Source organism: Hyla sarda, chromosome 5 (assembly GCF_029499605.1).
Source record: "Hyla sarda isolate aHylSar1 chromosome 5, aHylSar1.hap1, whole genome shotgun sequence".
NCBI classification, from domain to species: domain Eukaryota; kingdom Metazoa; phylum Chordata; class Amphibia; order Anura; family Hylidae; genus Hyla; species Hyla sarda.
In genome coordinates, this window is record NC_079193.1 from 328,134,620 (window position 1) to 328,161,101 (window position 26,482).

Sequence of the window (26,482 nt, forward strand, 5' to 3'; positions counted from 1 at the left end):
CTGGAGATTTTCTGTGTTCTACTTCCAATTGCAGCCACTGTGCTGCCTTTGCCACAAGCTACCTGGTTTCCACCGTCCCTCCATGTGGCTTAAAGCCTGGATTTTGGACGCCGCCTTCAGGAAGTGAGTCAACGGGCGGAAGAGAGTTCTTACCACTGGATTAGGCTCACAGAACCGCTTTCCGTTGTAAGTTCTCCTTCCGGTTCTTCGGACCTTTGGTACCAATAAAGGGTCCAGCCGGGCGCCTTCAAGGGAAGAGGGCTCCCTCCTTCCGGACCTGTTCCTCCCGGATGTCGGCTATCCGTTCCAAACGTTTTGCGGCCCCATCAGGCACCCGTAGGCCTTCCTCGGTCTGAAGGGTCGCCCCCACCCACCGACCTTTCTCGGGTGGTTGGTCGCCTCTTACTCTTCTGGGATGCCTGGACCACGCACATTCAGGATTCCTGGGTCAGGGATGTGGTGGTCAACGGATACAGGATCGAATTTGCTTCCCTTCCATGGGATTGCCTTTTTTCTTTCCTGGACCCTCCGGTTCCCCTCTCTAGCGAAAGCAGTTCGGGGTGCGCTCCAGCTCCTTTTTTATCCAGGGAGTAATTGTCCCGGTTCCTTCAGGGGAACGTTTTCGAGGTTTATTCCATCCTCTTTGTGGTCCCCAAGAAAGGCGTTTCTGTTCGCCCAATCTTGGTTCTTGAGGATCTCAGCCAGCATTTTCTGCTTTCCCATCCCGAATGGAGTCTCTCCGTTCGGTGCTGGCGTTCCTGGTTCACGGGGAATTTTCGTTCCTCCGTGGACATCAAGGATGCCTGCCTCCACATCTCATTGTTTCCCGGTCATCAGCGGTACCTCCGCTTTGCAGTTTCGGAAGGTCATTTTCTATTGTGGCTTTCCATTTCGGCCTGACCACTTCTCTGCGGACCTTTACCAAAGTCCTGGCGCCTGTTAGCCCTTTTACGGACAATTGTTTCCGTGATTCCTTACTTGGACGATCTCCTGATCAGAGCTCCAGCCAGGGCCCAGATCCTGGAGAGTCTTAGTCTCAACCTCCAGACCTTGTCCCACTTTCGACTCCGCCGACCAATCGGTTGACTCTCTTATCAAGAGTCTGATGACTTCGGCACCCTGCTCCAGTTTCCAGTCGCTTTTGCATGGACGTCCTGGGTCGGTTAGCGGCCGTGGAGGCTGTGCCATTTGCCCAGATTCATCACCAACCTCTTCTCTGGTGATTCTCTTCCGGTGGGACAGGTCTCCATTGTCTCTCGAACGCAAGATCGTTCTCTCTCTCGGCAGTCTTGTCGGTCCCTTCAATGGTGACTTCGTTTCCCCCCTGTTTTTTTTTCAGGGGCGCTCCTTCCTGCCAGTCTGTCGGGCTGTGGAGACTTTTTCAGGGACTGGCCGGTCTGGGGCCTTGGTCCCCCGAGAAGCCCTTTTCCCCTTTAACATGTTGGGCCTAGGGCAATCCTTTCTTTGCTTGCTTCTTGGGAAATTCCTTTCTGGGCGGAACTCAGGTTTCCGGCCATCTCAGCTATCTTCATTCCGGGCATCTCTGGGATGTGGTCTTCTCAGCCGGTCCTCAGTCGTCCAAGGCGAGTGGTCCCCACATCCGGAGATGTTTGCAGTGATCTGCAACCCCTGGGGCGCTCCAGGCGTGGACCTCTGCTCGTCCCGCCACAACCGAAGCATTCCCCTCTATTGGTCGGGCTTTGCCCTACCTTATCTGTTTCCTCCCCTTCCTCTCTTTTCGGGGCCGTGAGGAAACTCTCGGAAGAGGGCATTTCCGCCATTCTCGTTGCCCAGCCTGGCCCCGGCGGGTATGGTACGTCGTCATGGTCGGGCTCCTGAACAACTTAATGCTGCACCTTCTCTATCGTCTAGACTTCTAATCTCATGTCTTCTGTGCCACCCCTATTTACCGTGTCTGCTTTGGACGGCGTGGCGGTTGAGACACCGTTTCTGAGGACCTTTTGAGGTTTCTATTCCCGAGTGGTTCACATCATGCTGAGGGCACACAAGCCTTCCTCTGCAAGATTTACCACCATACCTGGCGGTCTTATTTTTGTTGGTGTGAAACTCAACCTTTTTTCTCCGGTCGTGGTTTTCCTTCCCCGACCCCTTTCCAGTCGGGGCTAGTCCAAGGGTTGGCTTTCAGCTCCCTTAAGGGTCAAAGGTTCGGCCCTTTCCATTCTTTTTCAACATCCTCTGGCGTTCAATTGTTTCCGAACCTGGTTCAGGGAGTGGCACAAGCTGCCCCTCCCTATCGGTCCCCTTCTTTCCCTTGGGACTTACACTTGGTCTTAGGTGCCCTGCGAGGTGCCCCTTTTGAGCCTCTCAAGGACATTTCTCTTCGCCTCCTTCCCGGAACGTGGCGTTCCTTATTGCTCTTACCTCTGTTAGGAGGGGTCAGAGCTGGCAGCTCTCTCCTACCGTTCTCCCTCCCTGCTTGTATACCAGGACAAGTTGTTTTCCGTCCAGGTCCGTCCTTCTTACCTGAGATGGTTTTGAATTTTCATCTCAATGAGGACATCGTCCTACCGTCCTTTTTGTCCGGCCCCTTCTCATCCCAGGGAGCGTTTGCTCCACCACTTGGTTGTGGTGACCGCTGTTCGGACTTGTCTCTCAGTCACTCTTTCCTTTCGGCAGTGGGACTCCCTTTTTTTTTTTTTTTCCAGAAGGTCATCGTACAGGACAACCTGCTTCTATGGCCACCATTTTTCGGTGGATCCGGTCTGCTATTTCGGAAGCTTACCGATGCAAGGGAAAGATCCCACCCTTCAGGGTTTTGGCTCATTCCACCCGTTTTTTGAGGCATCCTGGGCACTCCGCTACGTGGCTTCGGCCACGCAGTTCTTTAAAGCGTCCACGTGGTCGTCTTTGCACGCTTTCACAAGGTGCTACCAGATTCATACCTTTGCATCAGCTGATGCTCCTCTGGACCGTAAGGCGTTGCAGACTGATTTCCTTACCCACCCAAGGGACTGCTTTGGTACGTCCCATGGCCTGTGTCCCCTAATGGAGCCGAAAGAGAAAATGAGATTTTTATGCTTACCGTAAAACCTCTTTCTCGAAGGATCCATTGGGGGACACAGCTTTTTCTGGTGTTCCTATTTCAGTTATCTGTCCGAGGGTGTGTTCAGTTACCTTTTTCTTCTGGTTGCTCGGACAGTTTTTGGTTTTTCTCTTGACGTGTCTGTCTCCTATTGCTTTGGGGCTAAAACTGATTACCTCAGGTATACCCTGCTGGGAGGAGCTGACTTTTCTTGTTGCCATAGTGTCAAGCCTCCTAGAGACAGCAGCATATACCCATGGTCTGTGTCCCCCAATGGATCCTTCGAGAGAGAGATTTTACGGTAAGCATAAAAATCTCCTTTTTTTGATTTGTGGAAATTCTTTCATTAAATTATTTCAGTTTATATTGGTTTCTATGGTATCGTAAACTGTGATTAATAATCTCCTTCCCTCACAGGAAACTGAAGATTCAGGACCGCACAGCTGGTGGGCAGAGTATTGTAGAAGTCCAGATAATGTCCTCCATCACAAAAACCAAGAATCCTTGTTTAACTTACTGAAAGGTAAAAGGTTTTTGATTTGTTTTGCTCAGAATGTCCTCGTTTAAATTCCAAAATTGGAATCTGTATAGTATAAACGGGGTCTTGCTGGCAAAAAAAACCTTGACTTGCCTCCCGCTACTCCCCCGGCATCTCTGGTATCATGGTGCCCTTTCTGCTTCTGGGCCCAACAAGCAACGATGCAGTTCAGCAAGTTGCTGGCCCCAGTTGTGTCCCACCTTGACCAGTGATTGACTAAGAGGTAATATGACAAATTGGACGAACAATGAGCTGGAGCTCAGTACATCACACTGACGCACAGCCGGACACTAGACTAGACAAGACACAGCTGGGGCTAGGGCAGTATTTGTCAACCAGGGTGCCTCCAGCTGTTTCAAAACTACAACTCCCAGCATGCTGGGAGTTGTAGTTTTGCAATAGCTGAAGGCACCTTTGTTGGGAAAAACTGGGCTAGGGAGTAGCTGAATTGCATTGTTGCTTGTGGGATACCAGAAGCAGAAAGAAGACCTCAGCAGAGGAAAGGACAGTGATACCGAAGGAGCTGCGAGAAGTAAGTCAAGATTTATTTTATTTTTTATTGTCCGCCTGGGCAATTTGTGATTAAAAGAGAAATTTCCAGAGCACCCCTTTAACCCCTTAAGGACCCAGGGTAAAAAAAAGTTTTAAAAAATTTGGAAAACCCCCTCCCCCAATAAAAACATAAATTGTCCCATTTTCCCTATTTCACCCCCAAAAAGTGTAAAAAAAAATAAAATAAATTATATATATATATATATATATATATATATATATATATATATATATATATATATATATATATAATATATAATATATAATATATAATATATAATATATAATATATATATATATATATATATATATATATATATATATAATATATAATTTTTTTTTTAATTTTTTTTTTTTTTTTATATACATATTTGGTATTGCTGCATGTGTAAATATCCCAACTATTAAAATAAAATGTTAATGATGCCGTACGGTGAACGGCGTGAACGTAAAAAAAAACTAAAGTCCAAAATAGCTGCTTTTTTTATAACATTTTATTCCAAAAAAAGTACTAAAAATTATAAGTATATATGGTATCAATAAAAAGTACAGATCACGGCGCAAAAAATGAGCCCTCATACCGCCGCGTGTACGGAAAAATGAATAAGTTATAGGTCTTCAAAATAGGGGGATTTTAAACGTACTAATTTGGTTTAAAAGTTAGTGATTTATTTATTTATTTATTTTTTTGCGCAACATTAATTGAAAAGTATATTATCATGGGTATCATTTTAATCGTATTGACCCAAAGAATAAAGAACACATGTCATTTTTACCGTAAATTGTACGGTGTGAAAACAAAACCTTCAAAAATTTGCTAAATTGGGGTTTTCTTTTTAATTTCCCCACACAAATAGTATTTTTTTTTTTTGTTGCGTCATACATTTTATGGTAAAGTGAGTGATGGCATTACAATGGACAACTGGTCGCGCAAAAGACAAGCCCCCATACTAGTCTGTGGATGAAAATATAAAAAAGTTATGATTTTTTTTTTTGAAGGCGAGGAGGAAAAAATATAAAATTGTCTGAGTCCTTAAGGGGTTAAGGAGCAAGCCCATTTTCACCTTAAGGACCAGGCCAATTTTATCTTTGCGTTTTTCGTTTTTTCCTCCTCCCCTTCTAAAATCCATAACTCTTTTTTTATATTTCCATCTACAGACCCATATAAGGGCTTGTTTTTTGCGTGACCAATTGTACTTTGTAATGAAACCTCATTTTACCATAAAATGGACGGTGAACCCAAAAAAATATTTTTTAGGGAGCAAATTTAAATGAAAACCACAATTTTGTACATTTTGGAGGGTTTCGTTTTCACACTGTACAATTTATGGTAAAAATGACGTGTTCTTTATTCTCTGGGTGAATTCGATTAAAATGATACCCATGGCTCGATACTTTTTTATTTTTGTACCGCTTAAAAAAAAAAATCTAAAACTTTTTGTACAAAATCAGTAATCTAAAATCGCCCTATTTTGACCACCTATAACTTTTTTTCATTTTTCCATATATAGGGCGGTGTGAGGGATCATTTTTTGCGCCGTCATCTGTACTTTTTATCAATACCACATTTCCATATATAAAACTCTTTTTAGATCATTTTTTTATTTTTTTATAAAATGTGACAAAAAAGCAGCAGCATTTTTGGAATTTTTTACATTTTTTACGTTTACGCCGTTCACTGTATGGGATCATTAACATTAAATTTTGATAGTTCAGACATTTACGCACGTGGTGATACCAAATATGTTTAAGAAAAAATTAAGCTTTTTGGGGGGTAAAATGGGAAAAACTGACAATTAAAATTTTTATTGGGGGAGGGGATTTTTCCCTTTTCTTTATTTTCTTTTTTTTTTACTTTTTATGTCCCCATAGGGGACTATCTATAGCAATCATTTGATTGCTAATACTGTTTAGTGCTATGCATAGGACATAGCACTGATCAGTATTATCGGTCATCTTCTGCTCTGGTCTGCTCGATCTCAGACCAGAGCAGAAGACCCCCGGAAGACGGCCGGAGCCAGGTGAGGGGACCTCCGGCCGCCATGCTAGATTATCGGATCGCCATGGGCGATCCGATCATCCATTCAAAGTACTGCACTGCCGCAGATGCCATGATTTGTATTGATCACGGCATCTGAGGGGGGTTAATGGCAGACATCCGAGCGATTGCCGGGTCCCTGGCTGTGGTGTATGACGCGAGCACCGTTCCGATGCTCGCGGTCATACACAGGGCATAAATGTACGGGAAGTACCGCCTAACCAGGACGTACATTTACGTCCGTGGTCGTTAAGGGGTTAAATAACCGTTGTGCAAATTTCCAAGAATTCCTGTCCTATTACATTGTGTTTTAGAGATGCATCAAAGTGTACTCGTGCATGATGTCCTGCAATGCTATTTAAATCTGTTGTTCTGTATGTCTCTAGGCATAGAATCTCCAGCACAGATACCATCTGGAACCATTTTGGGCCTCACTGTTGGGGATCCAAGACTGAACCTGCCCAATAAAAGGACAAAATCCTTTCCAAATCTAGAATGTGCAGGTGAACCCCCTAACACTCTCTGGCATCACATAGGAATCCTGTTCTCTTGCCTTTTTGTTTCTCTACTGGCCTTGTGCTCGGTGGGAGCCTCTGTCTTTCCATACAGATGACCCAGGTTCAAATCCTGGCAAGGCCTACAAGGTGGTGGTGATCCAGACTGGAATATGTTACTGATGGGTTTTTTCAAATGTTCACAATTTCTGTGTGTAATATTTGTGTGCTGTTAAAATATAATATACACTATATAGACAAAAGTCATGTCCCCCCCTCATAATTATTGAATTCAGGTGGGTCATTCAGCCCCATTGTTATATGTGCAAAAATCCTTCCCCCCCCACCAAAGCAGTCTCCTTCATAAACATTTATCATAGAATGGGTTTCTTTCCATCTGCTAATAGGATTATTGAAAGGTGGAAGCATTTAGGAACCAGAACAAGTTAATCAGACCTCATTACAGAATGGGAGTTGCCGAATGCGTAGGCGCATAGTCCCCAACACTCTGTTGTCCCACTTAAACCTCATCTGGCATCAAAATCTGCTCAAAAACTGTGCCCCACCAGGAGCTTCATGGCATGGGTTTCTAGGGTGGACCAGCTGCTAGCAGGTCGGAACCACCAAGCACAATGCCGAGTGTCTGAAGTAGTGTAATACCACTGCCCCTGGACTCTGTAGCGGAGAAAGGTGTTCTGTGAAGTGATGGATTATGCCACTCTTTCTGGAGGACTGGCCAATGCCAGGAGAGCATTACTATGTTCTGCTCATTAGATTTTAACACAACAGGAGTCTTAAATGAGACACCAGTGAGCCTTTTCTGACAAACTATTTTGACTGAGAGAGGCTTCCTGCTGTCTTAAAATAGAAGTAGTAATATGATCTCCCCTTCTTCACATGAATGGTCTGGTCCTCAGCAGACAGGAGGGGAGGGGGGAGCAGGGACAGGAGCTGTGCTTTTAGTGAGTGTGATGTGATTTCACAACTGCAAGCCAGACAGCTCAGATGTTGATGACAGATCTGTGCAGTATGACTAATAACATATTAGTAAATTGCTTTATTATACTTTTTGACACCACACACAGGTTGTTTCTTTTATGGGACAATCCCATTAAGGGGTACTCTGGTGGGAAAAAAAATTCAAATTTATTATTTTTTTCATATTAACTGGCTCCAGAAAGTTAAACAGATTTGTAAATTACTTCTATTAAAAAATCTTATTCCTTTCAGTACTTTTGAGCTTCTGAAGTTGAGTTGTTCTTTTCTAAGTGCTCTCTGGTGACACCGGTCTCGGGAACCGCCCAGTTTAGAAGCAAATCCCCATAGCAAACCTCTTCTACTCTGTGCAGTTCCCGAGACAAGCAGAGAGGTCAGCAGAGAGCACTGTTGCCAGACGGAAAACAACAACTCAACTTCAGCCGCTGATAATTATTGAAAGGATAAAGATTTTTTAATAGAAGTAATTTACAAATTTGTTTAACTTTCTGGCATCAAATGATGTATATATAAAAAAATAAAAAAATTTTTTTTCCTGGAATACCCCTTTTAATACCTGTTTAAATTAATAATATTAATACCTCTTGGGTTTAGAATGGAATGTCCTATAAACTCCTGCAGGTGTAATGTGTAGGTATCCCAATATTTTTGTCCATATAGTGTATATGGATCCTAGTGGTGATCTGATATTCCAATAGAAGTCACTGGTGGAATTTGGTAAGCCATTTAAAGCCCGTTTGCCTGTTGAGTTTTTTTTTTTTTTTTTCCTTTTTCTTCTATTTTTATGATTCTTTAGACCGAGATAAAGTCAAGTCCCTAACACAGACTGGAGTTCCTGTGGAGTGCACGGAGAGTCTTATCTGGTCTTCTGATGTTCGAGCTCATGTACTGGATAATAAAATAACAGAGCAGGTAGTTCCAGGTTAATGTGCCCAGAGTCATACGTCACAGATCTTGCTTGAGTATTTATTCAACCTTTTTGGACACCATTATTAGTTTATATGTGCGTATAGATCAATGTTTCCCAACCAGTGTTATTTCAGTTGTTGCAAAACTACAATTCCCAGCATGCCCGGACAGCCTTTGGCTGTCCGGGCATGCTGGGAGTTGTAGTTTTGCAACAGATGGAGGCAGAATAGTTGGGAAACACTGATATAGGTAGATGCAGATATGTCCTTTCCTATTTGTTCAATGTATACGGAGGACCTGTAGCATGAGAGGACCAGCTTTGAAAGGAAACTTAATATCACTATCCAGAGATGTTTATGCTTTATATATAACCACCTAGTGGTCATGGTTTTAGTTGCAGCAGTGCTGCCGTTTGATCAGTGCATGTTCAGTCGGTGCTAGGACCGCTCGGAAATGCGCCATCGCCATAGACTGCAATGCATTTCCCAAGAGGATTCCGCTGAAAGAATGAACATGTTCGTTCTTTCGGCAGAGAGCGGAATCTGAGTTCCGTGTGCACGTTGCAGCAGGATCCTATTGAAAGCAATGGGAGACTTCTGCAACGAAATTACCCTTTTTGGCTTTTAGCTATGGCTTTAAGAGGGGTACTTAAGCAGGTACTTGACATAATAATCCCTGAGGGCAAAGTCACACGGGGCACATTTCACGAAGTGGATGCGCCGATGGCAGTCACAGGGACTGCGGCAGGGTAGCTCTGTGTGTATGCTCATAGTGGCAGATTTTTACAGCGGGAAATCCGCCGCTATGAGCGGACACACAAAGCTACGCTGCCGCAGCTAGGAGCTCGCTCTGCAGTCCCTGTGACTATCATTGGTGCATCCGCAGCGTCAAATACACTGCAGATATGCCCCTTGTTTAAATTAGAGGGGCAAAGGTTTATGCAGTAATATGAGGAAGGAAGTATTACTGAGAGAGTAGTGGATACATGGAATAGCCTTCCTGTAGAAGTGGTTGCTGCAAATGCAGTGAAGGAGTTTAAGCATGCATGGGATAGGCATAAGGCTATCCTTCATAAAAGATAGGGATAGGTATACGGCTATCCTTCATATAAGATTGGAATAGGCATAAGGCTATTCTTCATATAAGATTGGAATAGGGATAGGCATAAGGCTATCCTTCATATAAGATAGGAATCGACATAAGGCTATCCTTCATATAAAATAGATAGGTATAAGGCCTTCATATAAGATAGGGATAGGCATAAGGCTATCCTTCATATAAAATAGATAGGTATAAGGCTATCCTTCATATAAGATATGGACAAGGACTAATAATATTCAGAATATTGGGCAAACTAGATGGGCAAAATGGTTATCTGCTGACACATTCTATTTTTCTGTGTGGCCCTGCCCTAAAAAGATATATAGACTGCAGGAAAAAAATGCATAATGTTTTCTGATTTTGGCATCTAAGGGAAGAGTTCACACACAAGTCATGTTGCAGGTTTTTAGGGCCCGTTGAGCAGAAACCGCACACTTATGGTCTGAAAATTGCTTTATGTAACATATGACAACTTTTCAATTACAGGAAGTTAACAGACTAAGAAGTGAGCTGCTTGTACCCGGTTCAAAGCTGGAACTTGGCAATAGGGAATCTAAGATCCCTATCCTGCTAATCCATCAGCCTGGGAAGATGACCGGTAAAGACCGCCTGGGATGGGGCAGCGGATGGGATATCTGTCTGCCAAAAGGATGGGGAATGGCTTTCTGGATACCTCTTGTGAGTTTATACCTCCACCCCCCCTACATAAGATATAGCTATAGCTATAGATATAGAGATATATATATATATATATATATATATATATATATATATATATATATATATATATGTGTATATATATATATATATATATATATATATATGTGTGGCAGCAAAGAAGATAATCCGGCACAGAACTGTAGTATGCAGGTAAAAACTCAGAATTTTATTTCAGCAGGACGCAGTACACAGAAGCCTGACGCGTTTCGCACCGGAGTGCTTAGTCGTAGGTAACAAACAACCACAATGAACGTCTTAAAATACACAAAATAGCGGTCACATGACCATACACATCATAAAATCGTTCACATACAAAACATGGCGCTGGAGCATCGAGTTGGGAAACACCTATTTTTTGGAACATGTTCACACCTAGGTGCGCCCAAGGCATTTGTTGTTACAATAGGATTATTCCAAAGAACAATGTAAACATTTACATCATTGGTTCCTGACTTGAGTCGAGGAAAACCAAATACAAGTACTCATCTGCAAGAACAGTAATATAGGTATCATGTTTTTAATTTAGAATATTTATTATTAGTGTATATTAATTCACAATTAGATATTAATTTATATATATATCATACTTAATAATATTGATAGTACATTTGTATATGACTATCTATTTAGGGTCTAAGGGCAAGTGAGAGCTAAATCTAATCTCTTGTTAAGACCGAGGGGATGCCTCGTGCTAAGGAGGAATATCCAATATGCCTCTCTGTTAAAAAGTTTATTCCTAAGATCTCCCCCCCTCGGACCCAAAGTAACTCTTTCTACTCCCGATACCCGTAGGCCCGTCACATCTCCTCCATGTACCTCCCTAAAGTGACGGGATAGCATCGACATACCTGTAATATTGCTTTTAGCATCTGAGACATGTTTTCTAAATCTCATTTTTAGAGAATTACTAGAACAACCTACATACTGTATCTTGCAGATGGTACAAGTGGCTACATAGACGATAGACTTAGTATTACAGTTTGTGAAATCCCGTAGTTTATATAGGTTACCTGTGGAACAAGATGTCACCGTGTCAGTGTTTACCATGTGGTCACACGTGAGACATCTTGTATGTCCACATTTCCTATTTCCCACAGTTTTTAACCAATTATATTTGCTACTAGACAATTTGTTACTCTGGAACAGACTGGGTGAAATTTTTGAGCCTATTGAGGGGCCTTTTTTAGATACTATTTCTATACCTTCCGACACTATTTCTTTTAGTATCGGATCAGATTCCAATACTGGTATGTATTTTCTGATGATAGCCTTAATTTGTCCAAAATTTACGCTATATGGTGTTACGAAGTATGGTTTGGTGACACTTTTGTTTTTACCCACTATCCCCTCCGTGTTATATCCTCCTCTCCTTGGTTGCTTTCTCCTAGAGTAGGTGACTAACTCCTTTCTGGTAATGCCATTCACTTTCTCCTGAGCTAAATCAATGGTGTGCTCACTGTACCCTCTGTTCTTAAACCTTTTGTGTAGTTCTGATGCTGCCACTCTAAATTTACTGTCACTGGAGCAATTCCGTTTTATTCTACACAGTTCCCCAAAGGGGATATTATTCAAGACATGTTTAGGGTGGCAGGATGAGGCCAACAGTATCGAGTTAGTAGCTGTCTCCTTTCTGAACGGGAGTATTTCTATATGGTCTCCTTCACCCACCACTGTGATGTCCAGGAAATTAATCTCCTTTTTATCGAAATGGTGGGTGAAACTGAGGTTAAGATCATTTCTGCCTACATAATGTACAAATTGTTTAAACTGTTCCTCTGACCCTCCCCAAATTATGAGGAGATCATCTATGAATCGTCCGATCCAATATATGTGGCTACTAAAGGGGTTGTCAATATTAAAGATGAACATCTGTTCCCACTGGAACATAAAAATGTTCGCAAAGGAGGGGGAGTATTTCGCCCCCATTGAAGCTCCCCTGGTCTGAAGGTAGAAATCACCATCGAACACGAAATAATTATGCCTAAGCAAAAATTCCGTGGCGATGGTGATAAATTCCCTCAGACCAGGGGAGTATGTACTAAATCTTTCCATATGTATAGACAACGCCTCCAGTCCCTTATTCCAAGGGATGGATGGATATAGACCAATAACATCGCATGTTGCCCATGACAACTCCTGATTCCATTGTATTTTGTCCAGGATATTAATGACATGTTTCGTATCCTGGATAAAAGTGGGGGTAATTTTTGTTAAGGGTTGGAGATAGTGGTCCACCCACTCCCCAAGGCGCTCCACAAGGGACCCAATGCCAGCGACAATGGGTCTTAGGGGAGGTGGAAAAACCCCTTTATGTACCTTGGGAAGTGAGTGAAACACCGGTGTGATGGGATTAGCTACAAAGAGATATTCTTCCAATTTTTCGTTTATAGCTCCCAAAGCTACACCCTCCTTAAGCGTTTTTTTAAGGTCTATTTGGAAGGATTTAGTGGGGTCACCTCTAAGTTTCAGGTAAGTATCCGTGTCTGATAGGACTTCTGTATTAAGTTTCTTATAGAGACCTGCGTCTAAGATAATAACATTACCGCCTTTATCGGCATTACGTATAACAATGGATTTGTTATCCATAATTTCTTTCAATGCTTTACGTTCACATTTATTAAGGTTATCATAGATTTTAACAGAAGAAGTCCTATCTCTTAATTTCACTAGATCCCGCTCTACCAACTCCTGGAATCTATCCAGGGCTTCCACACGGGAAGCCACAGGATAGAAACCAGGGTTGGCAGAGCGGTATGATTTCTCAAGAGTATCATCATCAATCCCACTTTCCAGATACATGCTAGATAAATGCAGTAGAAGGTTTTGGTCTTGGAAACTACTACAAACAGTATTCGCTCTATGGTCAGAGCTGTCAGCTATTGCATCTACATCCTCACTAGAATTCCCAGACGTTCCCTCCCCCACATCAAGATCACAGTCCATATTAAAGAAATGTCTCTTTAAGGTAAGTCCCCGGGCAAGCTTATTGACATCTAATATTGTATCAAAGAGGTTAAACTTACAAGTGGGTACAAAATTCAAACCTTTACTTAGGAGGTCTATCTGGGCGGAGGATAAGATGCATGCAGACAAGTTCATGACAGGGCTCAGCGAGGTGTCAGGAGTGAACGCAGTGGGTATCTTCTTGCGTCCATGTCTCCGGCCGCTTCTCCTGGTTTTTTTATTATTTCTGCTGTGATTTTCTTCTCCTTCCCTCCAGTGCGGTTTTTTGGTACCGCTCCCTGGTCCTTTTTTGGGGCATTTGTAGTAGTTACTTTCTTTTGTTGGGCTGGAATGTTAGCTCCTTCTTCTTGGGAGCTTTCCGGATCAGAGAAGCTCACTTTTCTTGCACGTCTGGACCTGGAGTAGTTCCTATGTTTGGACCTGGAGCGTGGATTGCGCAGGATAGAACGGGGTGTGCTCGGATCTTCCTCCTTATTGAGGTGCCAGGTAAATACCTGGTCTTTGTTGTAATCTATCACATCCCTCTGGAACTTGCCTTTTTTCATATCCATAATGCCACTCTCCGTATTGTCAAGTTTTTCTAAGATCATTCGCTCCATTGCGGCAAAGTCTTTGTGATCTTTGAACTTGACTAATTGGTTCCTGAGACTCTCCAGTTCTTTTTGCATATTATTGAGCTCTGCTGCTTCCTCCTCGGCTATGTATGCCATAAGTTTGGCCGAGCATTCCAATAGGGCAGAGTCCCACTTAGTAATAAACTGTTGTGAGTATGTCTTTATAGGTCTTTTCTTGAGTCTTAGACCTCTCGGGACAATGTCTTTCTCGAGATAAGTGGTGAGCGTCTTGTAGTTCCACCATGTTTTGGTTTCCCGAATCATCAGGTTCTCCAGCTGCCTCATAGTGGATAGCATGTCCGGAGGAGCTACATTAACCAAGGGAATTATAAATTCTTTAAACACTGCTTGTGCCTTGGTGTCTCGGCTGGGTCCATATAAATCCATGTCTTTCTCACCAGTCGGTGTAAACTCCCCGGTCTGTGTAAGTTGCGTATCCTGATTGCTTTCAGCCATATGGGATAGCAGGGTGGGAGCAGAGTTCTGCGGGAAACTCAAATGCACAAAATGAATTACCGCTCACCACACCCGCAGCTGCTCCTGAGTTCGTGCTGCGGACACGCCGGTTCCGCCTCCGGCTCACACAATTGGCAGCAAAGAAGATAATCCGGCACAGAACTGTAGTATGCAGGTAAAAACTCAGAATTTTATTTCAGCAGGACGCAGTACACAGAAGCCTGACGCGTTTCGCACCGGAGTGCTTAGTCGTAGGTAACAAACAACCACAATGAACGTCTTAAAATACACAAAATAGCGGTCACATGACCATACACATCATAAAATCGTTCACATACAAAACATGGCGCTGGAGCATCGAGTTGGGAAACACCTATTTTTTGGAACATGTTCACACCTAGGTGCGCCCAAGGCATTTGTTGTTACAATAGGATTATTCCAAAGAACAATGTAAACATTTACATCATTGGTTCCTGACTTGAGTCGAGGAAAACCAAATACAAGTACTCATCTGCAAGAACAGTAATATAGGTATCATGTTTTTAATTTAGAATATTTATTATTAGTGTATATTAATTCACAATTAGATATTAATTTATATATATATCATACTTAATAATATTGATAGTACATTTGTATATGACTATCTATTTAGGGTCTAAGGGCAAGTGAGAGCTAAATCTAATCTCTTGTTAAGACCGAGGGGATGCCTCGTGCTAAGGAGGAATATCCAATATGCCTCTCTGTTAAAAAGTTTATTCCTAAGATCTCCCCCCCTCGGACCCAAAGTAACTCTTTCTACTCCCGATACCCGTAGGCCCGTCACATCTCCTCCATGTACCTCCCTAAAGTGACGGGATAGCATCGACATACCTGTAATATTGCTTTTAGCATCTGAGACATGTTTTCTAAATCTCATTTTTAGAGAATTACTAGAACAACCTACATACTGTATCTTGCAGATGGTACAAGTGGCTACATAGACGATAGACTTAGTATTACAGTTTGTGAAATCCCGTAGTTTATATAGGTTACCTGTGGAACAAGATGTCACCGTGTCAGTGTTTACCATGTGGTCACACGTGAGACATCTTGTATGTCCACATTTCCTATTTCCCACAGTTTTTAACCAATTATATTTGCTACTAGACAATTTGTTACTCTGGAACAGACTGGGTGAAATTTTTGAGCCTATTGAGGGGCCTTTTTTAGATACTATTTCTATACCTTCCGACACTATTTCTTTTAGTATCGGATCAGATTCCAATACTGGTATGTATTTTCTGATGATAGCCTTAATTTGTCCAAAATTTACGCTATATGGTGTTACGAAGTATGGTTTGGTGACACTTTTGTTTTTACCCACTATCCCCTCCGTGTTATATCCTCCTCTCCTTGGTTGCTTTCTCCTAGAGTAGGTGACTAACTCCTTTCTGGTAATGCCATTCACTTTCTCCTGAGCTAAATCAATGGTGTGCTCACTGTACCCTCTGTTCTTAAACCTTTTGTGTAGTTCTGATGCTGCCACTCTAAATTTACTGTCACTGGAGCAATTCCGTTTTATTCTACACAGTTCCCCAAAGGGGATATTATTCAAGACATGTTTAGGGTGGCAGGATGAGGCCAACAGTATCGAGTTAGTAGCTGTCTCCTTTCTGAACGGGAGTATTTCTATATGGTCTCCTTCACCCACCACTGTGATGTCCAGGAAATTAATCTCCTTTTTATCGAAATGGTGGGTGAAACTGAGGTTAAGATCATTTCTGCCTACATAATGTACAAATTGTTTAAACTGTTCCTCTGACCCTCCCCAAATTATGAGGAGATCATCTATGAATCGTCCGATCCAATATATGTGGCTACTAAAGGGGTTGTCAATATTAAAGATGAACATCTGTTCCCACTGGAACATAAAAATGTTCGCAAAGGAGGGGGAGTATTTCGCCCCCATATATATATGTGTATATAGAGAGAGAGAGAGAGAGATAAAAAAATTATATATTATATTTTATTAATATATTGTATATTAAATATTTGTGTCAAAAAAAAAAAAAAAATATATATATATATATATATATATGAAAATATAATCATTTTATTTGTTCAAAGTTTACTGTTATGGAATATGTGATACAATTCTCAGATTTACAGAGGTGTACGCGTTGGGGGTCTGCAGCAAGGACAACAGCACTACAAGTATATGGGGGCTCCAAATGTGCCTGGTGACTTCCCAGACACCCCAGCTGGAGTCCAGTCTGCACAGGAGGCTAAGGCACAGCTGCTCAAAAAATATACCAGGTATTGCGTCACTGACTACAGGGGGGGGCGGGCAATGCATTCTATATTTGTCAAGACCCAGATTTATCCGTCTGCTTAAAACCAAAACTGTCTGGTTTTGCCAATAACAACCAATAACAGCTTTCCTATCATAAGGAGCTCTGGTCATATGAAAGCTAAACTGATTGCTGGTTTTGTTTTCAGGTTTTAAGCCAATTAATGAATCTGGGCCTTTATTTATAGATCAGTATTAATGGCCATAGATACAACAGATCATGATTAGTAATGTGGGTTTAATACTTTCTTTACATTCTGATTGCTACTTCCTCTATACATTCTTGTCGGTAGTAAATAGGGTAGAAATGTGGACAAAGATGTAAGGTGGGAAGGGTTCTGGGGATATTTGGTGTTTTTAATTTTAAGGGAACCAGTCATCAGATTCAAGGGCATCTTCCTTACCATGCCCAGATGATGTTTCTGCCAGCAGCGATGGTAAAGATATAAATATTGAAAGGGGTTCCCTCCAGGTACGTGCTCCTTCAGCGTGATTGACAGCCCAAGTCACCGCTCTATTTAAAGGGGTACTCCGCTGGCCAGTGTTCCAGCTGTGCGCCCGCTTCTGGGGTCAGCCACGCCACCTTGTGATGTCAGGCCACGCCCCATCAATGCAAGTCTATGGGAGGGGGCCTGACTTCACGAGGGGCACGGCTGACCCTCGCAGCACGTGCACAGTGTTCAAAACTAAATGTTCCAAATGCAGCCGGAACACTGGCCAGTGGACTACCCCTTTTAAGGAGCAGTGTGTGGGCTGTGCTTGAGCTAAAGGGGCATGCATTTGGATGGAATACCTTACAAACTTTATGGGGGAAATTTATCAAAACCTGCCCAGAGAAAGTTGACCAGTTGCCCATAGTAACTAATCAGATCGCTTCTTTTATTTTTCAGAGGCCTTTTCAAAAACAAATGCCATCTGATTGGTTGCTATGGACAGGTTTCAATAAATCTCCACCCTCCCCTCATATCTTTACCATCATTCCCGGCAGAAACATCTCTTTGGCATAGTAAGGAGGATGATTTTACCATATATAGCGAGTTAGATATGTTAAAATCTGATGACCGTTTTCCCTTCTGTTAATTTCCAGCTTCTCTATAGGGGGTTTACTTATAGAGCAGGTGAAACAATATCAAAGTCCAATAATTTGCGGTGTTTAATTCTGGAGAGCAATAAGCTGTCCATAGATGTGTACCCAACAATTTGGTAGGATTGGCTGGCTATGTATGAGGCTCTCCCAACTGTCCCCCAATGAAAGATGTTGGATAAGGTTAAAGGGGTACTCCACTGCTCAGCGTTTGGAACAAACTGTTCCAAACGCTGGAGCCGACGCTGGGAGCTCGTGGCACCGCCCCCTCATGTCACGCCCTGCCCCCTCAATGCAAGTCTATAGGAGGGAGCGTGATGGCTGTCACACCCCCTCCCATAGACTTGCATTGAGGGGGCGGGGTGTGATGTCATGAGGGGGCGGGTTTATGTAACGAGCTCCCAGTGCTGGCCCCCCCCCCCCCAAGAAAGGATTCCATTAATTTTCATAAATGTTATGGAATGTCTACTAATAGTAATATATAATGAAGTGCTGGTTGGTAAACTTCTCTCCCTTCCTTATGACTTTGTGGCTTTTAACGGTAAAATCCAATACGTTTTTTCACCAAAATACTGATATAGAGCGGTGACAATATCCTACCCGATCCTGCAATATCTCCCATGTCCTCTCTGTGTACCAGAGAGGTTAAATGGTTACAGAGCATTTGATAAATTTTGTGCAGGTACAAATTTTCTAAAATTTCTCTCTTCACATACACCAAAAAGCTAAGTCTGGGCTCGTGTAGTTTTAGAGACTTTTCAGTGGCTTTGCGCCTTTTTTTGCGCCTTTTCACAAAAAGGCGCAGTTCCTAAAACCCTTCCGTATCATGTGTATTGCCAAAATCAGTGGATTGCAACTCAAAATCAGCAGAAATGTGTAACCCAAAAGGCGCAAAAAAAGGCGCAAATAAACCCTGCTTGCGCATTTTCTAGACACAAAAAACAGTCTAAAGACAATGATAATGTCGGCCAATATCTTTAAAGGGGTTATCCAGGAATAGAAACAGAGCTAATTTATGTCAACAACCACTCCCAGTCTGTCTCCAGGTTGGGTGTGGTTCTGCAGCTCAATTCCATTGAAGTGAATGGAGCCAAGTTGTAATACCACACCCACCCTGCAGACAGATGTGGGGCTGTTTTTAAAAGAAATGAGCTCTGTTTTTCTCATTCTGGTTAACCCCTTTAAATTGTAGGATGAACATACAATCTGGGACATAACTTTTTGGCAGCATATACCTTTCACTCCTATATACAAATCCCAAAATAGAACAAAACAATAAAACATTAAAAGAAAGCTATCAGGAATCATCGAGTGTGTCTGCAGATATCTTTGATCAGAATAAACCGATACAATACTGTTTCATCTACCAGACGTCCTCCTGCAAAACGGACAAACTTTATCAAACAAGGAGTTCTTGCCCCGTTTCATTGCCCCTGGGATAAGCTCACCGGTGAATGGGAGATACGGCCTTCCATTAAGATGAAGTCTCCGACAGATGAACCGGAAACCAAAGAGAAGACCTGTGACTCTCCAAATGGTGAAGAGAAGAAAATGGAGATTACTTCTGAAAAGGAGACCATGCTAGAGGAAACCAAGTGTAGTAAAGATTTCTTTGTTTTAAGGTTGGTGGAATTTAAACTTTAGAAATATTTTAAAATTTTTTCCTTTTTTAATCAAATGTACGCTACTTTAGAAGCCCTTATGTAGTTGCAAATGTTGTCATAACTGCTTTATTGTAAGCAAAAGGATTATGCAGGATTAGAAAATCATAGCTACTTTCTTCCAGAAACAGCACCACTCTTGATCGGGTTATTGCAACGCCTTTCTATGGAACAGAATGGAGCCAATGTTGTAATACTACACACAACCTGAGGAAAAGTGTGGCGCTATTTTTTTGGGAAAAAATTAGGACTTAGTTGTGGCTTCCATTTATGCCAATTTCTTTCATAAATCATAGTAAACCCTGTCACAGTTGTCTATGCCAGCTTCTAATAACCCATTAAGGACACAGGGCGTACAGGTACACCCTCGTCCCTGGTACTTAAGGACGCAGGGAGTACCTGTGTGCCCCAATGCCTTAAGTGGCTTTGAAGTGAGTGCAGCTACCATCAGTAGCCACACACTCACTGCTTATGCGGGCAGTGGCTATCCCGCTGATGCCCGGCATTTAACCCTTTAGATGCCCTGATCAATGCTGATCACGACGTCTAAAATGAAAAAGGAAACTTGCCGGTAGCTCAGTGGAGCTCATGGAACCCCCGTGACGTTATCACAAGGGTTCTGTGAGCTAAAATGGTGGAGCTGCCGATCACTGATTCACTGATGTAGCCTGGCTAGATCAGTGGATAGCCGATCATACTGTATAATGCTATGCTATAGGCATATCATTATACAGTAAATGCAATCTAATGATTGCATATATAAGTCCCCTATGGGGTCTTAAAATGTATTTAAAAAAAATTAAAATCTATAAAATTATATACCCCCATTAAAAAAAAATAAAAAAATTTACAAAAAAAGGAAAAAAATAGCATATTTGGTATCGCCAGGTGTGTAAATGTCCAAACTACCAAAATATTATGTTTCTGATCCCGCATGGTACATGGTAAACGTAAAAAAATACCAAACACCAAAAATTCCGATTTTTAATCACGCCATATATCAAGTGATCAAAAAGTCTAAAAAATAAATTAAATGCTTGTAATCACATTGACCTACAGAATAAAGGTAATGTATCATTTTTACCATGACGTGCACTGTGTAAATGCCAACCCACTCAAAATTTGCTAAATTGCTATTTTCTTATAAATTTCCTCCAACAAAAAATGTTTTGATTTCGCGGTACATTTTATGTTAAAATGAAAGGTGTCATTACAAAGTACAAACGGTCGTGCAAAAAACAAGCCCTCCTATGATAGGGGGAAAAATAAAAAAAAAGTTTTGGATTTTAGAAGGAAAGGAGAAAAAAACCGTGTTAAGGAATTGAGTCCTTAAGGGGTTAATCCATATCAACTTCTCCAAAAGTGTAAGTCAAATAGTTTTACACACAACAGGGCTTGCACAAAGAATTGCAGCTTTTTATACCAAAAAAAATGGTGCATGTGATGAATTTCCCCCATGACCTTTTTTTTTTTAAGTTTACGGAAGTATTTTTTTTTTTTTTCTACTAGGAGTAAAAAGATCCTGAAGACTCTTTCTTCCTGTGTAACTCCAGTGAGTCCTAGAGATAAAAGACCCAGTGAGCTGCATTCTCGGGGGCTGTCTGATCCGGTTGGCTCTGTCCTGGCAGACTTCCCGAGGGCATTAGTTTGGGTCAGGCTGTCAATGATGACAAAGGGCAGCCCTGAGCTCCACGCCTTGATCTGCATCCCCTCTGAACAGGACCTGCTTCACCTGCGACAAGACAAGTCATTCCAGGGTCCTCTGGAGCCCAAACATGGGGATCCGTTCAAGAAGAAAGTATTGCAACTTAAGAAGGACAAAAAGAAAAAGAAAGCTAAGAAAACCCAGGACTCTGAGAAAACGGAGACTGTAGAAGTGGCCTCTTGTAGTGATGATCTGACTCTGGGACTCTGGCCTAGTCCTCTCCCCGAGGTCACCAGTCACTGCAGTAGATTGCTTCTAGGTTATGTGACCCAAGGTGATTTTTCTATGGCTATGGGCTGTGGTGAGGCCTTAGGCTTTGTTAGTTTAACAGGACTAACACACATGTTATCTGGTCAACCCCAAGATCAGACAGGACTGGTACTAATAAGGAACCCAACATCCTTCCAGTATAGATTTGCCAAATTGACTATAGAAGTATAACTTTGGACAGGCCCTGCTTACAGTGGATCTGTCAACTTAAAGAGAAACTGACACCTAGTTCACCCGCACTAAACCCTGTATACTTGGTTATAGTGGGGGTGAACAGTATCAAATTGGGGGGCTACTTACTTAAAATAATGAAGAATTGCTAGCTTTAGGGGTGTTTAATCTTCTAGCTGCATTGAGCAGCTCTGCGCAACGGAGGCGGGGAGCCGGCTCCCTCAGCTACCCTGCCCCCTCAATATTCCCTGCTCTGACCCGCCCACAAAATGAATATTCAAAACTATTCACTCACTTTGCTAGAACATAAGAGCCTGCAGACAGGCTCTCGCGTCCCAGCGATGTGAGAGTGGCTAGAGCGGGAAATATGGCAGAGGCAGGGAAGCGGGGCGAGCCAGCTCCCTGTCTCCTTTGTGCAGAGCTGTGCAGGGCAACTGGAAAATTAAAGACCCCTAACTCCTGCAATCCTTCATAATTTCAAGTAACCCCCACAATTGAATTTGTTTACCGGCACTATAACCCAGTATACAGGGTCTAATGTAGGGGAACTAGCAGTCAGTAAGATGCTGCATTATGTAAGGGCAGCATACCACAACTACAGATTTGTTCTCCTGGTGGCGTAATTGGCACAAACATCTGGTGCCATTTGTCTTCTGTGAGCACTGAATGAATACCCTGATCAGATGGTCTCTTAGCCTTCCTCACTGACATCACAACCACTACTCCTTTGGATTGACACACAGAGCTAGTCTGCTTGCAGCGGCCCTCCGTAGTTAGTCTGCGCATGCGGCATCATGATTTATAATGACACATGTGCAGTGAATCTGCCAGTCATTCTGAGCCTGCGCAGTAATACACATGAACACTGCATGCCCTGGCTAACTACTAACCGTGGCAGGAAAGCCCTCTGTGTCAATCAAGAGGAGGAGTGGGCGTCTCCATCAACTCTAGCATAATTATTATTATTATTTTTTTTTTTTAAACATACAAAGCAATGAAATCACCAAGAAATAGTATGTCTGGCACTCGGTTATCAGTTACTGCAGTGTTTCCCAACCAGTGGGCCTTCAGCTGCCCAGGCATGCTGGGAGTTGTTGTTTTTGCAACAGCTGGAGGCACACTGGTTGGGAAACGCTGAGCTACTGAAATGTGTGGTTAGTTTAGCAAAGTTTAAAGATGTGACAGGTGCACTTTAAGTCCAGTGTATTGATGAGGAGAGTGCTCCCCCACCTTGCCCTGCCTCGTCCCTGTCTATTGTGAATACTGTCGGAAATATTCTTCCTGCGCTCCTAGTAGCCAAACTGCACAAAATGTTGGCGCGGTTCTGGCAATTAGGTTGTAGGGAGCTGTAGCTGGGATATGTTGCACTTGCAGAGGGGTCCGTATACAGCTGACAGGTCCGCTTTAATCTATTGCACTCAGGGTGTCTCTGTTCCCCACTGCACTGTGTGCAGGGAGATAAACAGTCTAGACCAGTGTTTTCCAAACAGTGTGTCTCCAGCTGTTGCAAAACTACAACTCCCAGCATGCCCGGAAAGCCAAAGGCTTTCCGGGCTTGCTGGGAGTTGTAGTTTTGCAACAGCTGGAGACTCACTGTTTGGAAAACACTGGTCTAGGGATTCATGTTGCCTGAGTCACAAGTCACCGGGCAGTTTTTCTACAGCCCTTTTGGCTTTGATCTTTTCCTGTACCCAAATACTGGCAGGGTGTGGGGAAGCCGCTAAGGATCGCTTCCGTGACTGGTGGTTCAGGCAGGAGGAAAGTAGTGATAGGTTCCCTTTCAGGACAGATTTACGTGGGTAAAAATGTGCTGAATGTCTGCCTGAAAGAAAAAAAGGGCAGACATTCTACACATTTGAATGTTGCGGCGGGCACCATGACCGCTCAGAAATGCGCCGCCAATGCATTTCCGAGTGGAACCCACTGAAAGAATAGACACGTCTATTTTTCCTGCAGATGCCGGAATCACACAGCGCAGCGGAATTTCCGAGCTGAATATTCCCGTGAAATTCTGCCTGAAATTGCACAGTGTGAACATAGCTTAAAGGGTTTCCCCTGTGTACCAAAAACATGATCTAGCTGTTTGTTTATTTTTTACTCTTAGGGTGGAGTCAAACGTAGCGCATATTTCTTGATGAGCTCCCTGCTGCGCCTGTGTGTCTGCTCGTAGCAGCAATCCACTGCTATGAGCAGACACACGGGGATCTGCGAGTCTAGTAAACTGCACTCACATGCACAGTTTACGCACAGACATCGCGGTTGCTCCCCGAGTTAGACTGAGAGCGGCCGTGATGTCTGAGAGTAAACTATGCACGTGCTTGCAGTTTACTACGGACTCTTAGATCCCTGTGTGTGTGCGCGCACGCATCGGACACGGGTGCTCAACAGAGAGCTTACTCTGGTTACCGCCATCGGCGATATACGCTGTGGATGCGCTACGTGTCACCCTTCCCTTTTACAGATCTAATCCTAATAAATTCATTATCAACATAAGACCTTATGCACACGGTTGTTTTACAGCTCCATAATTGGGCACCAATAGAAGGGTTCCTTCTAGCTTTACCATTGTAGGCCTTCGATTCCATAAAGAAGATTTCTGCTGGATTGGGGCATGCTACACCAGACAATATATTACCAATGTATTCTCACCGTAGATATCTTTACACAGTACCCAGCAGAGTAGAATATGACACAATAAAACCGTGTGAGATCTGTAGTGTAATATACCTTTATCTAGGGCAGTTGGCTGTCCGGGCATGCTGGGAGTTGTAGTTTTGCAACATCTGGAGGTCCGCAGGTTGAAGACCACTGATCTAGGGGCTTCTGCTCACAGGCTGTTCAATATGGAGCAGCACGGCCATACAGTCTCTATTGGGTGACATGTACAGAGATTCTCACCTAATATTGCTTCTCAGGAATAATACTTTGTACATAAGGAGTCTTCTGGAAAATGCTGCGGTTTATTTTCTATTGGATTCATCCAGAAACAAACGATATGAAATTAGCCAAGCAGATGTGCAGTAAAGCCCCGAGGCACCTCTATGGGAGCCCTTTGGCACTGCACATAATGGACCAGTAATACCACAATGTGCAAAAGGCCTGACCTCCAATATCCGATGTGTTATTTACAGTGCAAGGGCTGATCCCCCCCCCCCCCCCCACAAGAAGAAGCATTGTGGTTAGAGATGAGCGAACTTACAGTAAATTCAATTCGTCACGAACTTCTCGGCTCGGCGGTTGCTGACTTTTCCTGCATAAATTAGTTCAGGTGCTCCGGTGGGCTGGAAAAGGTGGATACATTCCTAGGAGACTCTTTCCTAGGACTGTATCCACCTTTTCCAGCCCATCGTAGCACCGGAAAGCTGAACTAATTTATGCAGGAAAAGTCAGCAACCGCCGAGCCGAGAAGTTCGTGACGAATCGAATTTACTGTGAGTTCGCTCATCTCTAACAACAATGTGCAAAAGGCCTGACCTCCAATGTCCGGTGTGTTATTTACAATGCAAGGGCTGATCCCCCTAAGAAGAAGCATTGTGGTCTTTTATTTTCAGGTCATAGCGGGCTGCTATGGGTTTCTGTTAATAGCTGCTGATCCATTAGGAATGAAGTGAACGTTCCCATATGAGTGCAGCATGTCTCAGTTATGTTTTGTCTTCTGTATATAAACATGCATATAAACTCATTGCTTTTGGGTTGTTGTTTACTTCGGTCAGGTAGGTTCAGGGGAATGTCATCACGGACTGTTCACATAAAAGCCTTTTTAACTTTCCCGTGATACCAAGAATTCTCTCTCAATTATTTTTATACCAAATATACTAAAGTGCTTCTAAAAGCAGATTTTTTTAAAAAAATTGCAGCGTTTCTAGTGTGAAAATAAAAGTATTTGCTTTAAAGGGGTACTCCAGTGAAAACCTTTTTTCTTTTAAATCAACTGGTGGCAGAAAGTTAAACATATTTGTAAATTACTTCTATTAAAAAATATTAATCCTTCCTGTACCTATTGGCTGATGAATACTACAGAGGAAATTCTTTTTTTTGGAATGCTTTCTGATGACATCACGAGCACAGTGCTCTCTGCTGACGTTATTATAATAATAATAACGCTTTATTTATTGTTGTCCTTAGTGGGATTTGAACCCAAGTCCCCAGCACTGCAAGGCAGCAGTGCTAACCACTGAGCCACTATGCTGCCCTTAGCATACATCTGCTATGCATGGTTGCTAAAATGGACAGAGATGTCAGCAGAGAGCACTGTGCTTGTGATGTCATCAGTGTTCCAAAAAAGAAAGGAATTTCCTCTGTAGCATTCAGCAGCTAATAAGTACTGGAAGGATTAAGATTTTTTAATAGAAGTAATTTACAAATATGTTACTTTCTGGAGCCAGTTGATTTAAAAGAAAAAAGGTTTTCACCGGAGTACCCCTTTAATATTTCTTCCCTGGTGCTGCTGCCAATCTGTTGCTGAAGGTGCTCCAAAGAGAATTAGTCTTCTTCTTCCTCTGGCAGCCTCATAATATAGTCCGTTCTTACTTTACTTGCAAGGAATCTTCTCATCTATATTGCTACAAGGTCCTGCTCTTTCCCTGACATGAACTTTTTATTGACTGCTGCAGTACACCTTTTATAGTAGTCTTGATCAAGCAACTACAGCAGTCACGCCCCCTCCAATAGACGTGGAGGGAGGAGGCGTGGCGTGACTTCACGACCATGGCCGCCCGAAGCCGGTGTTCTGAACATAAAAGTTCCCACCTGGCGTATACGCAGCATATTTGACGCTGCGCAGAATTTATGGCAGCAGTGGGAAATACGCTGCGTATTCCTCGCACACTAGACA

The 26,482-nt window shown here is 42.8% G+C and overlaps 1 protein-coding gene across 2 annotated transcripts in view; it reads left to right on the forward strand.

Moving 5' to 3' along the window:
- The window catches only part of POP1 (POP1 homolog, ribonuclease P/MRP subunit), a 71,561-nt gene extending 49,783 nt beyond the window's left edge, over positions 1-21,778 (forward strand). For both annotated transcript variants that reach the window (XM_056522360.1, XM_056522359.1), the window contains exons 10-16: positions 3,461-3,566; positions 6,558-6,674; positions 8,458-8,573; positions 10,158-10,349; positions 16,569-16,723; positions 19,212-19,463; positions 21,012-21,778. In XM_056522360.1, the coding sequence (XP_056378335.1) occupies positions 3,461-3,566; positions 6,558-6,674; positions 8,458-8,573; positions 10,158-10,349; positions 16,569-16,723; positions 19,212-19,463; positions 21,012-21,648 (1,575 nt within the window). In that variant the 3' untranslated portion in view covers positions 21,649-21,778. The remainder of the gene's footprint in view (positions 1-3,460; positions 3,567-6,557; positions 6,675-8,457; positions 8,574-10,157; positions 10,350-16,568; positions 16,724-19,211; positions 19,464-21,011) is intronic.
- Positions 21,779-26,482: the final 4,704 nt, after the last annotated feature.